Genomic DNA, 14,811 nt, shown 5'->3' with positions numbered 1-14,811 from the left:
AAAGTTAAAAAATATAAAATATGAAGATTAGACCAGTTTGAACGTCTACAATATTTCTGCTTCTGAGAATAGATATAATGGTTCCTTTATGATACATAGGAGTTGATGCACTTAACTGTGATAATATTGCTGTGCACACATAGCGTACGGCAATAGTACCATTACAAGCGGCAACATGTTCCATGAGTTACGCTATTAGCAGGACCTGTGGTGCTTGAGTAGCACAGAAGTTGCTATAGTAACATGCGTTACTAATGAGTGTTACCGTTAGTAATGTTAGTTACCTTAGCAATGTTCGTACTAGTCGAGTACTGTGGGTCACGCTAATAGCGTAACTCACGGGACAAGCAGCTAGTAGTTACAGTTATTTCCGTGCACAAACAGCGCCGTTTAGTGCATCATCCCCATAGTACTATTAGTGACTAAACTTGCTTGTACCTGAGCATGTAAATATGAGACTCTAAGGCTCTGCAATGGGTACTTGTGAGCATTCATCATGCGAACTTTAACTGAATCTGATGATGATCGGTGGAATGTCTCCTTTTTTGTATGATTTGGGTCAAACTGTGATACCCATTTCCCTGTAGGAGAAAATACAGAAGGAAAAAACAAAACAACAGGTAGAGATTAGACTACTATAACAATGAACAGAAACTAGACAGGCACACTCATGAAGGCCGAGCTCATAATTTTAAAGCACCAGCTAATTCTCAGCTAAAAAACTATTATGGGCAGCACTAACATTTGGTATGTGCAACCTTTGCAACTTCACAGAGCAACTTCACAGGGCTCAATATAAACAGGGATGGGCTCACAACTAATCAGTCAAATTCGTAATTAAAATGAGCCGTAATTGTCGCAGCTGTGGGGCTGGATGATAAGGGTTATTTACCCACAATTCCGCTGTCCTGCCTGCGCTCCAAATAGCTTGCATGCATCCTATTGGACATGTTGCAAGCCTCACTACGCGCACTTCCTCCTTCAAGCCGGAAGGAGGAAGTGCGCCGTGGTGAGGATTGCAACACGGCCAATAGGATGCATGCATGCTAATTGGAGCACAGGCGGGATGGCGGAATTGTGAGGAAATAACCCCTTATCATCCAGCCGCACATCTGCGGCATTTACGGCTCATTTTACTTACAAATTCGAGTCCATTTTAGTCATGAGCCCATCCCTGAATATAAAAAGGGGACACCCCGACCTTAAGTTATTCCCTTCTATGCTATCCCCTTGAGATTCAAAAACATTACCTCTAAAAAGACATCCATCTCCATAAAGGTTCCAGTGTCAGGAGGAGAATTTTAAACATTTTCTGCCTGTATTTAATGTTGACATTTGACAACAATTCTATAGTTTCATTGTGCCTGAAAGATGTTATATTGGGAGTGGGCACTGTGGGACCAATTCGTACTCTGGCTGACCGTCCTATTTCCTGCTACACACTATGCAAATTCCCGTCAGATAGACGGGTCGAATCAATTATTTCTGAAAGGTCTGATCTGATTTCCAATAGTTTTTCTGAACAATTTTCTGATCACTTCTATACAAAATTGATGAGAAGAATGATCTGAAATCATATTGGTCCTGTCGAAAATAATCGATTTGACCTGTCTATCTGATGGGGAATTGCATGGTGTGTAATAGGCATAAGTCAATTCAAAATAAGAAGTATACCACCATGTCATTCGGGACGTCGCTGAAGGAAAGTAGTATCTGATCCCCTGCTGATTTGTTCATTTGAACAAAGCAAAAAGAGAGAGGGCGCTCCGTAGTGTGATATCACTTAATAAGTAGTAAAAAAGCGTGTACAATTGCACTTACTAGATTGATGATAAAACAGGCATAAAATGGCATGAAGCCCTGTGGTCGTCATCCAGCAGATGAGCGGCCTGACGCATTTCGGCGTATCCACGCCTTCATCAGATCACCTGATAATGGCGTGGATACGCCGAAATGTGTTGCAACGTCACTGGCACACGACTACACCAGAGAGTTACTCACCACCTGGACCCTCACTGCTGCTGGCCACTGCAGTTCACAGGGCGCGCATCTGCTGGGTGACTACCACAGGGCTTTATGTCATGTTATGCCTGTTTTATCATCAATCTAGTAAGTGCAATTGCACTGCGCAAAAAAGTGCTTACTTACTAAATGATATCACACCACGGAGTGCCCCTTTCTCTTTTTGCTTTGTTCTCTCCAGTCCGCCTCACAGCCGAGCGCTAAGGAGCCGCTAGAGTGTGTTTATCTCTGGTTTTCCAGCTGATCCTCTATTCAAGGCAGCACAAGATTTCCCTTCTATTTTCACTTGGATTTCCTTGTTTGCCCTTTGACCAAGAAATGACCAGTCTATAATTGAATTGGTAGGTTAATTGTAGCCAGGAGACAATAACAATAAAAGAACCCTCAAAAACCCAGTGCCCCAAAGTCACAGCTTGATATGCATTCTAGTATTGGCTGATCCATGGCAAAAGTATGCGAAAGCCAAACCCGCACTCTCCATGAAAACTGGGTGTTTCAATTGCTGCACATGTAATGTTTGTGGTTCAGTGAACACTGGTGATTATTTTACACTCCTTCAGAAAAAGAGATATACCATTAAATACTATTTGAATTGTGATTCCGAGTATGTAGTATACAGTATGTGGAGAAAATTACTGGTCCATTTAAAAAAAAAAAGTGTCAGAAACACAGAAATGACTTGAAGGTTCCCAGCAAGGAAAGACCCCGGATCAAAGCACATTTCCAAATTCCCTGGGGGGGGCATAGTCGTTGACCATATCCAGGTACCCGGGGGAGGGGGGGAATGACAGCAATAAACCACTTATTCTTTAAAGAGAAGCATATTGATCAAAATGGTGCATTGTTACCATGATGACGAGAACACTACCCAGAGCCGGTTCCCCCATATAGTCACATGAGCCCGCTTGTGTTCCACCCTAAATGCGCCCAGATCGGAGTTACTCCAAGTCCCATACATCACCATAGCAACGAGACCTGACACTTGTTCACGTGGGGATGACGCAAGGCTTTGCTCCCTCTATCATAGCCATTCACGTACATGATCCAGCCCCTAGCCAGTCCCCCTCCTGTCCTGCCCCTCTTTGGGCACGTGATAGGAGGATGGGTGTCACAAGCGTGAATAGAGAAACAGGGTTTGACCACAGTTTGCAGTATACAGACACTGGAACCAGGGAATAAGGTGCAAAAATAATGATTTATTGAGAATGCACACATACAAACGTAAATGCAAATATCATGCAAACCCATGCACAGCACACAATATATACAACAACCTGGGAAAGCAGTGGTAAATATATATAACACGCTGACTATCTAACTATCTAAATATATACAGAAAATATATACAGGATAATATATACACAATCGCAGTACAAAAGGGATCAGGCAGAATATCAGAGTCAGCAGGAGAGCAAGGTCAGCAACAGGTTATCAGAGAAGCACGGTACCAGGGATTAGGCAAAAGCAAGGTCTCAGACAGAATAAACAGGTTCGGCAACAGGAAGGCATACACAGAAATCAGGGCAAGGAACAGGAACCAGGGTGTCCAGAAACTCAGACCTAGGAGCTTAAAGTTCTGGCAATTAGCAGGGGGACGAGGCAGTCCTTAAATAGTCCATGTGATAGCAAACACAGGATGCAGCTGTTGGTGAGAGTTCCATTAGAGGCCTCTACAGGCCAGACAAAAAACCCAATTGTAAAAAAAAAACAGGCATTGTCCTGACCATTAACAGGACCCTGCTGGTGGATGGTGGAGTTTCAGGACAATGCAAGGTCCTCAGAGCCATCTGCTGGTGGAATAATAGAAGTCAATGACAGTCCTGCTCCATGTCGCCACCAGCAGACAGAAAGCGGCAACACAAGGTTCCTGACAATGGGACCTTCCTGGTCCTTCTCCTAGGTCATGCTCAGTGCCTGTGGCTCTGCCAACCACCAGATCACCAATCGCCATGGTGATTCTGTAAGACCTCATGCCAGATAGAATGATTCTTGACTCCCTGATGGGTACGTCTCCTAGATGGATGGGTCTACAGACCAATACATTTCAAATGCAATGCCAAATGCTAATGGTAATTGTAGGTGTATAAATTACAGAAAGGTTTTTTATTTAGGATTTCGTGCACTGATATTTGTACATGTTTATCTGCCTCATGCCTTGACAAAGGATTAAATTGGCCCCAAAATGATTGTTTGAGAATGGTCAGATGTCTTTACATGTGTGTTTGATGGGGTAATACATTTGCACTGTTCCTGCAATCAGCCAGTGTGCAGACCCTTTCTTGGATTTATTTAAACTTTGCTTAAGGATCCAGCACCAGGGCTGGCTCACTCCCATACAGGTGTGTGATTCTTTCTAAGTGGATGAGCTGAGATTAGGTGCGACCTCTGTAAGAGAGTGCTCCTAATCCCAGCTTGTTACAGCACATGAAAAAAACACCAAGGCCAAGACCAAAGAGCCATCAAAGCATATCACCTTGGGTCGCTCTTTCATTCATAAGTGCTTCCCACTGAAGCAGGACTCTCCCTCCTGGATTGAGTCCTCTGCAGACCCTACGTTTAGACATTCCAGTCAAACTGCTACACGCTGGGCTACTATTTCTGTTGCTCTTGCAATAGAAGCTCTTGCATTATTCCTGTGACTTTATAACTTCAGAAGAACTACAGATTCTGGCACCTGGTCCCCAGTCTGAGAGGGACAAAAGTCTGCAAGCTGACAAAACCCATACAGGTCTGTCAACAACAACCTCAGATGAGATCATTCTATGGTCGGCTGGCCCAGTTTGCAGTTCTTGCTCTCTAAGTGCACTCTTTTTCCTACCCTTTGACCTTGCAGAGTCCAAGGATATCAGAGACAAGATTGTAGAGTTTCACATGGCTGGACTGGGCTAAAAGGCTATCACCAAGCAGCTTGGTGAGAAGGTGACAACAGCTGGGGTAATAATTCAGAAAAGTTCTTATCTTGTGAAGTTGCCATGATCTTGAGAACAGTGATGAAGCAGCTCAGACCAATTGGTAACACACTACGCCATGAAATAATCAATCTTGTAGAGTCTGCAAGGTCCCTCAGTTCAAGACAGCACATGTGCAGGCCCATCTGCTCTTGCTGATGCTCTTTGGCATCAACTCAACTGCCCATGTTTGGAGGAGGAGGAATGCTGCCTATGACTTCAAGAACACCATCGCCTTGGTCAAACATGGAGTTGGAAACAGTATGCTTTGGGGGTACCGTCACTTTATCGAAGGAACAATGGACAGGGCCATGTACCATCAAAACTTAGGTGAGCACCCCCTTTCCTCAGCCAAGGAATTGAAAATGGGTTTTTGATGAATATTTCAGCATGACGATGACTGAAAACACATGGCAAATACATCAAAGGAGGTCCTGGAGTGACCTAGTCATTCTCCAAACCCTAATCCACTAGAAAATCTATGAAAGGAGCTGAAAGTTCAAGCTGCCACACATTAACCTGGAAACCAAACTGACTTGAACCTTTTGTCCAACTGCACAAAATGTCTGTCCTCTGACAACAAACACAGAACATTTATATCGCACTTTTCTCCTGGCGGACTCAAAGCGCCAGAGCTGCAGCCACTAGGACGCGCTCTATAGGCAGTAGCAGTGTTAGGGAGTCTTGCCTAAGGTCTCCTACTGAATAGGTGCTGGCTTACTGAACAGGCAGAGCCGAGATTTGAACCCAGGTCTCCTGTGTCAGAGGCAGAGCCCTTAACCATTACACTATCCAGCTACCAGGGTATCAAATACTTATTTTACTTATTACAATACACATCAAGCTCTAAATTTTGGGCACCGAGTTTTGAAAGGTTATTTTGTTGTTATTCTGTCTCTCACAGCTACAATAAACAGGCGCGTCAATACGGCTGAGGATTTGGGGCTCTAGCCCCGAATCTCCGCCACTGTGACCCAAATGTCAGGGCACATAGTGCCCATCGTAGTGCCTGAACCTTAGCAGCACCAGTGTCCATTGCTAAGACACCGACTCTGCATTCCTCTTTCTCTGCCTCTCCCTCCCGCCTTATGCAGGGTCAGCGCAGCAGGCGCCTGATCAGCAGCGCTTGCTTCCTGCTACAGGCTCCTGCGATGTGTTCCTGTATTCAGTACCTGTTGGCTGCTCTCTACTTCCTGGTTCTACTGCACATCACGTGATTACACAAGGTGCAGTATATAGGGTGGGCAGAGAGCAGCAAGTGGTCCTGAACACAGGGAAACACCACGGGAGCCTGTAGCAGGAGTGCTGCTGATCAGGCACCCGCTGCGCTGACTCTACATAGGGTGCCCTAGGTGACAGGCAGGCACTGCACACTCACTCACCCCCGGCCAGTCCTGCCTCCATCCCTCATGTGCCTGCAGCCTGCAGTAGTTGCCTGGGGCACTGGGGGAGGCAGGAGCCAGAAGAGCCACATGAAAGAAGCCTGCGATGAAGCACGCTACCACCCGCCACCACCGCAATGACTAGAAGTGCTGCTGCTGTCCCAGGCCCAAGCTAAGTAAGTAACAGCAGCACCCACTGATCTTTTTTACCCTCCCCCAGGACCCACTTACGTCTCCTACCCTCCGCCAGCTGCCCAGCACCCACTGACCTCTCCTACCCTTCACCACCATGTACCCACTGACCTATCCTACTCTTTGCCAGCACCCACTGACTTCTCCTACTCTCCACCAGTAACCCAGCACCCACTAACCTTTTCTACACTTGCCACCACCCACTAACCTCTCCTATCCTCCGCCAGCACCCACTAACCTCTCCTACCCTCTTCCAGCAGAGCAGCACCCACTGACCTCTCCTACCCTCTGCCTCCACCCACGGACCTCTCCTACCCTCCCCCAGCACCCACTGAACTCTCCTACCCTCTGCCAGCACCCACTGACTTCTCCTACCCTCCATCAGCACTCACTGACTTCTCCTACCCTCTACCAGCACCCACTGACCTCTCCTACCCTCTGCCTCCACCCACTGACCTCTCCTACCCTTCCCCTGCACTCACTGACCTCTCCTACACTCTGCCAGCACCCACTGACCTCTTCTACCCTCCTCCAGCAGCGCAGCACACACTGACCTCTCCTACCTTCCTCCAAAACCGACTGACCTCTCCTACCCTCTGCCTCCACCCACTGACCTCTCCTACCCTCCACCAGCACTAACAGTCCAGGTATATGGGCAAAAAGGGTCCCTTAAAATGACATGTCAAAAGAAGCTTCAACAACAGCACAAGCAAGAAGCAATAGCAGAAGCAAAATCTTCCTGTATATTATGTTATGCAGTGCACAACAGAACCCTCAGCAACAGCTATTAGGGAGAAAGCAGCAACAGGATCTCCCTGTATAGTGCACTAAGCATAACAATTCCAACATAGCCAAGAGGCATCATATATAGACATAAAGACAAGTTGGCTTCATATATGCGGTCTCACCCAATCCTGGTTACATACGATATGCAATGATAGCCGGCTAGGGCAGTCACCTGTGTCTTCCAATACACAGAGACTATTCACATAGTGCCTAGTGCTGATATTCCGTGGTGTGCATGTGCACTGGTTGTATTCACACAGTGCCTAGTGTTGATATTCTGCGGTGTGCATGTGCACTGGCTGTATTCACACAGTGCCTAGTGTCGATATTCTGCGGTGTGCATGTGCACTGGCTGTATTCACACAGTGCCTAGTGTTGATATTCCGTGGTGTGCATGTGCATTGGCTAGGGACACGGAGGATTGCAGTGGCGGCTCAGGTGAACGAGGTGTTGCCTGAGCAGCGTGCCTGGTCAGATGGCAAGGAGACCTTCATGCACCTCTGTGCCATGCTAGAGTGTAGCGGCATGGCGTCCCATGTGGATGAGCGGCTCCCTATTAATTTTGAATATTTACCTATACAGACTACAGTGTCAGTCTTCAGCGATTTCTTAATTCATAATATTTTGTTGTCTTCATCACCAGCACTGAGGTCTAGCACCAGGAGTATGTAGCACTGCCAGCCATTTATAGGCAAAAATTCAATAGATTGGGTGTCTCCATTGGTGTTGATGTAGCCAAACACCAGTGCCGAAACCACTTGTGCCGTAGTGGCCTGTTTCTCTCTAGACCTACCAAGCTGCTAGAGCTTTTCACCATTTACTTTAAGGAATACTGTAGGGGGGTCAGGGGAAAATGAGTTGAACTTACCCGGGGCTTCTAATGGTCCCCCGCAGACATCCTGTGCCCGCGCAGCCACTCCCCAATGCTCCGGCCCCGCCTCCAGTTCATTTCTGGAATTTCAGACTTTAAAGTCTGAAAACCACTGTGCCTGCGTTGCAGTGTCCTCGCTCCCACTGACGTCACCAGGAGTGTATAGAACAAGCCCCGTATGGTCTGTGCCTGCGCAGTACGCTCCTGGTGACATCAGCGGGAGCGAGGACACGGCAACGCAGGCAGAGCATCGGTGAGTGGCTGCGCGGGTACAGGATGTCTGCTGGGGACCATTAGAAGCCCCGGGTAAGTTCAACTCATTTTCCCCCGACCCCCCTACAGTATTCCTTTAATTGATTCAGACACTGTTTCTGTTTAGACCATAAATTCTGACTTGTTAAGATGAATTATTGACACATTAAACACAACAATGTTCAGGCAGCACTGTTTCTAGTATTACTGTATTGTTGTACCACTCATGTTTGCTGCATTTTCATTTGCAAATAATTGCACTTTTCACAATAATCATTATTTCACTGTATTTTGGTGTCTGGTCTTCAGTATTTGTTGCAAAATGTGGTCATCTGCTAAATGCCTCTTCAGCCCCCATAACACCGGGCATTGGTTTGTTAAACATCATCTGCTATCAGGTGGCAAATTTTGCTATGCAATAGTCAATGTTTAATAAATCCAGGGCAGGTTTGCTAGGTCACTAATGTTTATCATTGAAGAACCTTATGAAACCAGTTTCACTGCAACATGTGGCATGTTATAATTATTCATTCTCAATAGAAGACAATAAGCTATTTTTGTCTCCCAGCAATAATGTACCTATCAAAAGTGGTACATTTGTATTTTATTATGTCAGTGTACGGTTTACGTACCTTGGTAGTAGAGGACATTAACAAGGAGCAGTTGCAAGTCAGGAGGAAGCTCTTGCAGTAATAATGGGATGAGTTTATTTGTCTTTGAAGATATCCATGAATTAATCGTCTCCAAACCTTCCTTTTCATTTTTGGATAATGGCTTGCCCTTAGTATTATAAAATCTGAGGGACTGATTTAGAAATTCATTATTTATATGTAGTTCTGTGGAGAGAGAAAGAAATGTTATGGAGAATTACACTTGGGCAAGATATAGTTACATGTGTTCAAATGTTTCTTCCCAAATACTGTGACACATGTTGGTTTCTGTATTGTGCAAGTTCAGGGCACCGTATGTGAAAAAAATGAAAAGGTACTTGTGTCACTGGTAGGGATGATAAAAGATATGCAAATACTTCTGATTTTATGCAAATGTATGTAAATGTTTACACAAATATATGCAACTTGAAAATCAAGTCCCACCCAGGTTTAAATCCATTGGTCCATTTTCACACTGCATATAGTTGCATAAAAAGTTACATAAATTTGCGTAAACTTGGAAGTATTTGCATATCATTGAATATCATTGATCATCCCCAGTCACTGGTTGTCCTGATTGTACAGTATGTTGAACTGCTCATTTATCTATGCTCCCCCATTACTGTACGTTTTGCACATTGTATAGCGATATGCAGGGCCGGTTTAAGCAACAATGGGGCCCCAGGGCAAAATAAACCTGGGGGGCCCCCCCAACATATACCCCGGAACAAAAATCGGCATTAGGGGACCTTTTTTGCAGCTGGTATAGTCAGGGTGTGAAGTCCCAATCGGTCAGAGCTCCACATTCTGGCTATCCCAGCCTGCATGGGGGACAAGGGGTTAAAAAGTTTAAATTTTTTTAAAAAAAAAACATTCCCACACTCTAAACATTAAAAAAAAATGGGAAAATAGGAAAAAATGCCAGGGATCTTCATACAGCCATATTGCGGCTGTATAGCGATCCCTGGCCAAAGCGCTGTGGCTGCGTATAGACCCCCTGGAAACCCCGTCAGGAAATTTATTGCGCTTTTGTTTGATGCATGTAAAATTACACTACCGTTCGGCTTGCTACTAAAAGTGACATTTACCGCATTTAAAGGGATACTGTAGGGGGGTCGGGGGAAAATGAGCTGAACTTACCCGGGGCTTCTAATGGTCCCCCGCAGACATCCTGTGCCCACGCAGCCGCTCACCGATGCTCTGGCCCCGCCTCCGGTTCACTTCTGGAATTTCTGACTTTAAAGTCAGAAAACCACTGCGCCTGCGTTGCCGTACCCTCGCTCCCGCTGATGTCATCAAGAGCGCACAGCGCAGGCCCAGTATGGTCTGTGTCTGCGCAGTACACTCCTGGTGACATCAGCGGGAGTGAGGACACGGCAACGCAGGCGCAGTGGTTTTCTGACTTTAAAGTCAGAAATTCCAGAAGTGAACCGGAGGCGGGGCCGGAGCATTGGGGAGTGGTTGCGCCAACACAGGATGTCTGCAGAGGACCATTAGAAGCCCCGGGTAAGTTCAGCTCATTTTCCCCCGACCCCCCTACAGTATCCCTTTCAAAGTATACTTTTTTCCTTCTAAACTTTAAAATCGATTTTCTCAAAAACTATAAGGTCTTTTTGAAAAATTGTTTTTTCCTCTTATTCCCAATGATCTCCTTAATATATTCTGCAAATTTAGGGTTTCTAGCAATTAAGGTGGATTTGCTATTAACCATTAAAGTCGGCAGGTTTTTAAGTGTGTTTTTTTTTCCTTTGAAACTTTAAAATCGATTTTCTCAAAAACTATAAGGCCGATTTGAAAAATTTTTTTTTCCTCTTGTAGCCACTGGGGGCCCCTACAAGCTCTGGGGCAGCTGCCTCCTTTGCCTTAATGGTAGCGCCGGCCCTGGCGATATGGAATATGCTGGCACTTCATAAGTAAAAATAATAATAATAATAATAATAATAAAAGGTACAAAACTAATGAAAAAAATTGTCTTCAGAGCACTCTCTCTCTTTTCTCTCTTCTACACAGTGGATTTCTGCCTAAAACCTGGCTGCCTGATCGCAGCTCAAAGGTGGTTTTCCAGACTCCCCATTAGAGACTGTGTTTCTTTAACCACTTGAGGACCACAGTCTTTTCGCCCCTTAAAGTGAACCTCCGGACTAAAAATCGACTCAGCAGCACTGAAAAGGCCTGGTGTTTCTTTAACAGTTTCACAGCATCAGAACTTTGTTTCTCTTATCCAAGCCTCATTTTTAGCTGCACAGAAGAAAACTGCCCGGGCATTTTTCCCCTGCTGCTGTGCAAAGCATGATGGGATTTTCTTTTTTTTTACATTTTGAATTTGACATTTGAAGCCTAGCGTGTGCAGCTGGGAGGGGTGATCATGACACAGGACAGTTGGAACTATGTCTCCTGCTCCTTGTCACCTCCTTTCAACCAAAAAGATGGCTGCCCCCATGCCAAAGATGGCAGCCCCCATGAATCACAAACATTTGCCTGTTCCTATAAAACAGGGTGGGTAAAAAATTATATTACCCATCTATTCTAATTAACATAACTAATGTAACTTAATGACAGTATGTTTGTTTAGGCTGAAGTTCCCCTTTAAGGACCAGAGCCTTTTTTCCATTCAGACCACTGCAGCTTTCACGGTTTATTGCTCGGTCATACAACCTACCACCTAAATGAATTTTACCTCCTTTTCTTGTCACTAATACAGCTTTCTTTTGGTGCTATTTGATTGCTGCTGCGAGTTTTAGTTTTTATTATAATCATCAAAAAAGACATGAATTTTGTCAAAAAAATGACTTTTTTAACTTTCTGTGCTGACATTTTTCAAATAAAGTAAAATTTCCTATACATTTGAGCGCGAAAGTTATTCTGCTACATGTCTTTGATTTAAAAAAAAACATTCAGTGTATATTTATTGGATTGGGTAACAGTTATAGCGTTTACAAACTATGGTGCCAAAAGTGAATTTTCCCATTTTATAGCATCTCTGACTTTTCTGACCATCTGTCATGTTTCATGAGGTGCTAAAATTCCAGGATAGTATAAATACCCCCCAAATGACCCCATTTTGGAAAGAAGACATGCCAAAGTATTCAGTGAGAGGCATGGTGAGTTCATAGAAGATTTTATTTTTTGTCCCAAGTTAGTGTAAAATGACACTTTGTGAAAAAAACAATAAAAATCAATTTCCGCTAACTTTTGACAAAAAATGAAATCTTCTATGAACTCGTCATACACCTAACAGAATACCTTGGGGTGTCTTTTTTCTAAAATGGGGTCACTTGTGGGGTTCCTATACTGCCCTGGCATTTTACAGGCCCAAAACCGTGAGTAGTCTGGAAACCAAATTTCTCAAAATGACTGTTCAGGGGTATAAGCATCTGCAAATTTTGATGACAGGTGGTCTATGAGGGGGCAAATTTTGTGGAACCGGTCATAAGCAGGGTGGCCTCTTAGATGACAGGTTGTATTGGGCCTGATCTGATGGATAGGAGTGCTAGGGGGGTGACAGGAGGTGATTGATGGGTGTCTCAGGGGGTGGTTAGAGGAAAAATAGATGCAATCAATGCACTGGGGAGGTGATCGGAAGGGGGTCTGAGGGTTTGGCCGAGTGATCAAGAGTCCACACGGGGCAAATTAGGGCCTGATCTGATGAGTAGGTGTGCTAGGGGGTGACAGGTGGTGACAGGAGGTGATTGATGGGTGTCTCAAGGTGTGATTAGAGGGGGGGAATAGATGCAAGCAATGCACTGGCGAGGTGATCAGGGCTGGGGTCTGAGGGCGTTCTGAGGGTGTGGGCGGGTGATTGAATGCCCTAGGGGCAGATAGGGGTCTAATCTGATGGGTATCAGTGACAGGGACTGATTGATGGGTGATCAGTGGGTGATTAGATGGCAGAACAGATGTAAACAATGCACTTTGGAGGTGATCTGAGGGTAGGTCTGGGGCAATCTCATGGTGTGGGTGGGTGATCAGATTGCCCGCAAGGGGCAGGTTAGGGGCTGATTGATGGATGGCAGTGACGGGGTGATTGATGGGTGGCAGTGACAGGGGGTGATTGATGGGTGATTGATAGGTGATTGACAGGTGATCAGTGGGTTATTACAGGGAAGAACAGATGTAAATAATGCACTGGCGAATTAATAAGGGGGGGGTCTGAGGGCAATCTGAGCGTGTGGGGCGGGTGATTGGGTGCCCGCAAGGGGCAGATTAGGGTCTATTCTGATGGGTAACAGTGACAGGTGGTGATAGGGGGTGATTAATGGGTAATTAGTGGGTGTTTAGAGGAGAGAACAGATGTAAACACTGCACTTGGGAGTTGAAATGGTGTCGGATCTGCGGGCGATCTATTGGTGTGGGTGGGTGATCAGATTGCCCGCAAGGGGCAGGTTAGGGGGGGCTGATTGATGGGTGGCAGTGACAGGGGGTGATTGATGGGTGGCAGTGACAGGGGTGATTGATGGGTGGCAGTGACAGGGGTGATTGATAGGTGATTGACAGGTGATCAGTGGGTTATTACAGGGAAGAACAGATGTAAATAATGCACTGGCGAATTGATAAGGGGGGGGGGGGGGTCTGAGGGCAATCTGAGCTTGTGGGCGGGTGATTGGGTGCCTGCAAGGGGCAGATTAGGGTCTAATCTGATGGGTAACAGTGACAGGTGGTGATAGGGGGTGATTGATGGGTGATTGATGGGTAATTAGTGGGTGTTTAGAGGAGAGAACAGATGTAAACACTGCACTTGGGAGGTGATCTGATGTCGGATCTGCGGGCGATCTATTGGTGTGGGTGGGTGATCAGATTGCCCGCAAGGGGCAGGTTAGGGGCTGATTGATGGGTGGCAGTGACAGGGCGGTGATTGATGGGTGATTGACAGGTGATCAGTGGGTTATTACAGGGGGGATAGAGGCATACAGTACACAGGGGGGGGGGGTCTGGGAGGGGGTCTGGGGAGAATCTGAGGGGTGGGGGTGATCAGGAGGGAGCAGGGGGCAGTTTAGGGTAAAAAAAAAAAATAGCGTTGACAGAAAGTGACAGGGAGTGATTGATGGGTGATTAGGGGGGTGATTGGATGCTAACAGTGGTCTGAGGGGTGGGCGGGGGGGGGGGGTCTGAGGGGTGCTGTGGGCGATCAGGGGGCAGGAGGGGGGAAATCAGTGTGCTTGGGTGCAGACTAGGGTGGCTGCAGCCTGCCCTGGTGGTCCCAGGGTCCGAGGGACCACCAGGGCAGGAGGCAGCCTGTATAATAGGCTTTGTATACATTACAAAGCCTATTATACATACAGGCAGCGGCGAACCGGGTGCTAGTAACCCGCCGGCGCTTCCAAACGGCCGGCGGGTTACAGCGCGAGGGGGGCGGAGCCAGTCACCGGCGGCTGATCGCGTCACGAATTACGCGATCGCCGCCTAACCACGCCCGCCCGCCTCCCCCGCCGATGGGCGTATTGCGGTCATTTAGGCCCGGACTTTGCCGCCGCCCATCGGCTGGGGGCGGTCCTGAAGTGGATAAATGGCACTTGTTCTTGACCTGAGGAAGGGGCTATGAGCCGTGAAACACCCTGTCGTTATTGTGCAATATTTGAATAAATAAGTCTCGATCATTGAATTACAGTACTTTTTATCTTATTTTTGATTGCCTCTGGTTATTGTTTAGTCTCAAAAAGTAAAAGGTCATTTAAGCAATATAAACCAATTAATCACCAGTCTCAGAGTCA

At 46.2% G+C, this 14,811-nt stretch overlaps 1 protein-coding gene across 2 annotated transcripts in view; it reads right to left on the bottom strand.

Moving 5' to 3' along the window:
* The window catches only part of SERPING1 (serpin family G member 1), an 87,172-nt gene that overhangs the window by 15,471 nt on the left and 56,890 nt on the right, over positions 1-14,811 (bottom strand). For both annotated transcript variants that reach the window (XM_068255536.1, XM_068255537.1), the window contains 2 exons: positions 9,086-9,289; positions 439-581 (listed from right to left, as the gene is read on the bottom strand). In XM_068255536.1, coding sequence (XP_068111637.1) covers positions 439-581; positions 9,086-9,289 — 347 coding nt within the window. The remainder of the gene's footprint in view (positions 1-438; positions 582-9,085; positions 9,290-14,811) is intronic.

The sequence above is a fragment of the Hyperolius riggenbachi genome, chromosome 10 (assembly GCF_040937935.1).
Source record: "Hyperolius riggenbachi isolate aHypRig1 chromosome 10, aHypRig1.pri, whole genome shotgun sequence".
Lineage (NCBI taxonomy): Eukaryota > Metazoa > Chordata > Amphibia > Anura > Hyperoliidae > Hyperolius > Hyperolius riggenbachi.
This window is presented reverse-complemented; position numbering and strand designations above follow the sequence as displayed.